The sequence below is a fragment of the Quercus suber genome, unplaced genomic scaffold (genome assembly GCF_002906115.3).
Source record: "Quercus suber isolate HL8 unplaced genomic scaffold, Cork oak 2.0 scaffold_682, whole genome shotgun sequence".
Classification (NCBI taxonomy): Eukaryota; Viridiplantae; Streptophyta; class Magnoliopsida; order Fagales; family Fagaceae; genus Quercus; species Quercus suber.
In genome coordinates this window covers 170050-172427 of record NW_027070123.1, presented here as the reverse complement: position 1 = coordinate 172427, position 2378 = coordinate 170050, and the positions used below count along the sequence as shown (strand labels likewise).

Genomic DNA, 2378 nt, shown 5'->3' with positions numbered 1-2378 from the left:
CTAATTCTTTTTTGCATATCCTGCGTCCATATTCACCCCTTATTCAAATTGGTTGATGTAACTAGGAAAATGGACATTTTAGTAAAAAGAAATGAGGGTGTATAGAATTTATGCAATCTTCCTAAATTACAGCTATCACAAATGATAAATATTGCCACACCATTTGTCAGTGCTAAACCTCTACTTCACCTATCATTGTTCCACATCTGACCTTATTATGCTACAATTATGACACAGTAACATGAGCCTAGCAAATAAAAATATTGCTGCTGGCCTAGTGCAACTAGTTAGTGCTCGCTATGAAACAATTCACATGAGTACCATGATACAAAATCCTCCTTCTAGTAAATACATTCTCATTTGATTTGAAAGTACATAGTGGTTTCACCCTCAGCTACCATTCAATTTGTGCTCTATTGACTGGATGATCAACATCTCTTTCAATGTATTTCTATCTTGTTTCCAATATATAGGAAAATTTGGATTTTTCCTGGAACTTATTCCATTGTGTTTGCAGGAAATTTGATATGAGCACATTTCCTTTTCACACCACTTTGAACTTTGAGACTATATGGCTGCATGTGTAGGCTCTATCCTCATAATTGCTTGAAATAGCATTATTCTAGACTTATCTTGTAGGGAATTAAATTATTGCCTTGAAGATGATCCGAAGAAAAAAAAAATGTTAAGGATTTTGTCTTCCTGGGATATCCAAACACATCCTTGACAAATACTATTCTAAGGTTATATTATTGTATAATTGCAATGCCCTTGACCATATGGTATATACCATTATTAGTGTTTTCTACTTTCAATAAAAATAAAAATAAAAAAAAAATTAAAAGAAGGGAAAATACTTTGGTTTGTGACTCAGCTGAATGGCCGCTCCCTTAACGACTCTGAGGTCTGTAAGTGATTTGCCTTCTCAGAATCCTATAGTTAGCTACTTGTTGGACTTGCTCCTAGCTTTATTGACTTTGCTGGGCTAATGACGGAACCCATTCACGTTCGTGGTTCATTTATTTATCCCTGAACGACGAATGTAATTTTGATTTTAATATTAGTGTTCATACATTTGGGAAGAAAAATGAAACGAGTCACAATTTCATTCTATACAAATTTACAATTAGCACTGCACTTCTTGCGGTTGGGTTTGTGACCTTAAAAGGCCTTTTAGCTTTAGTGCTAACTATAAGGCACAAGGCTAAACTACATCTACCATATCACACAAAGTATATACCTATGTAAGTACCCTATAATTATATATCAAACCTTCCGGTTCCAGTGGTGCTATGCTTACTGTGCTTTCATGCACTGGTGGGGGTGGTTCTGATGAGCTAGCCTGGCTGCAGCCGACGATCTTTTGGCAGCTCTCAATAAGGCAGTGCCTACATTTTGGGCATGATGAGTGTGAACTTAGCCACTTATCAATGCACCGGACATGGAATCCATGGTGGCACTTTGGTAGAAGGCGAACACGCTCACCGGCTGTGAAATCTGATAGGCATATCACACACTCGGCGTCCAATCCTGGCAGGTTCAGCTCAGCTGAGTAACTAACTGTTGGGAAAGTCTTGAGGGCCTTTTTCTTGACTCCAGTATTGGCTGTCCTAGCTGAGCCGTCTCCACTTGAATCAGAAGCTACTAACCTTGAGCACTTTAAGGCACACCTAATGATAGAATTTAAGCCAAGGGAGCAAATCAAGGCACATAAAAGAACTGAGAGGACCATAACAACATTTGTATCAAAGCTATTGTCAGTGTAGCTTCCTGATGACTCAAGGCGTCCAGGGACTGGAGGAGATGCTGTAGCTGGTGCTTGGTTAAGAGGGTTGTGATAGAGCAGTCTCCTTGAATAGAAATCTCCCAAAAAGTCTTGGAAGAGCTGAGTAGGTGTGAGTTCAGAATCAGACATGTTTGTAGTGTGTATCTTTTGATTCTTGAGTTGAGATCTTGAGTTAAGAAAGCACTTCTTGAAGGTGGGCTGCAGAAGGGGATTTATATATAGGAAAAGATTAAAAAAAAGGGTTTAAACTTGTGGTAGTAGGATTTTATCTTTTATCAAATATGCAGATATAGATTTCTAACCTTGTGGATTCTAAACTAGATGTCTGTTTGGTTGGAGGGATGGAAAAGTGGAGGATAAAAAATGGTGGGAGGATGGGAAAGTGAGAAGATAGAAAAGATTTTATTTTCTCTCATTTTTGTTTGGTTGGGAGTAGAAAAGTGGAGAGATGAAAAAAATGAATTTGAATAAATTTACTTATATACTCTTATTAAAGAATGATGCCAAAAAAAAAAAAAAAAAAAAAAAAAGTGACAAATAACCACACAAAAAGAGCAATCACCCAAAATTTTTTATAAAAATAAAAAACATG

General features: G+C 37.0%; 1 protein-coding gene across 1 annotated transcript; it reads right to left on the bottom strand.

Annotated features, from left to right (window-relative positions):
* Window positions 1-1074: 1074 nt before the first annotated feature.
* LOC112013079 (RING-H2 finger protein ATL78) lies at window positions 1075-2187 on the bottom strand. Its single transcript, XM_024045472.2, has one exon. It carries the CDS (start codon window positions 1913-1915, stop codon window positions 1241-1243), a length of 675 nt encoding a protein of 224 aa, XP_023901240.1. The 5' UTR covers window positions 1916-2187; the 3' UTR covers window positions 1075-1240.
* Between the last annotated feature and the right edge of the window lie 191 nt (window positions 2188-2378).

Coding starts and splice junctions, on each gene's coding strand:
- LOC112013079 (XM_024045472.2), bottom strand. CDS start 1,915: ATGTCTGATTCTGAACTCACACCTACTCAGCTCTTCCAAGACTTTTTG.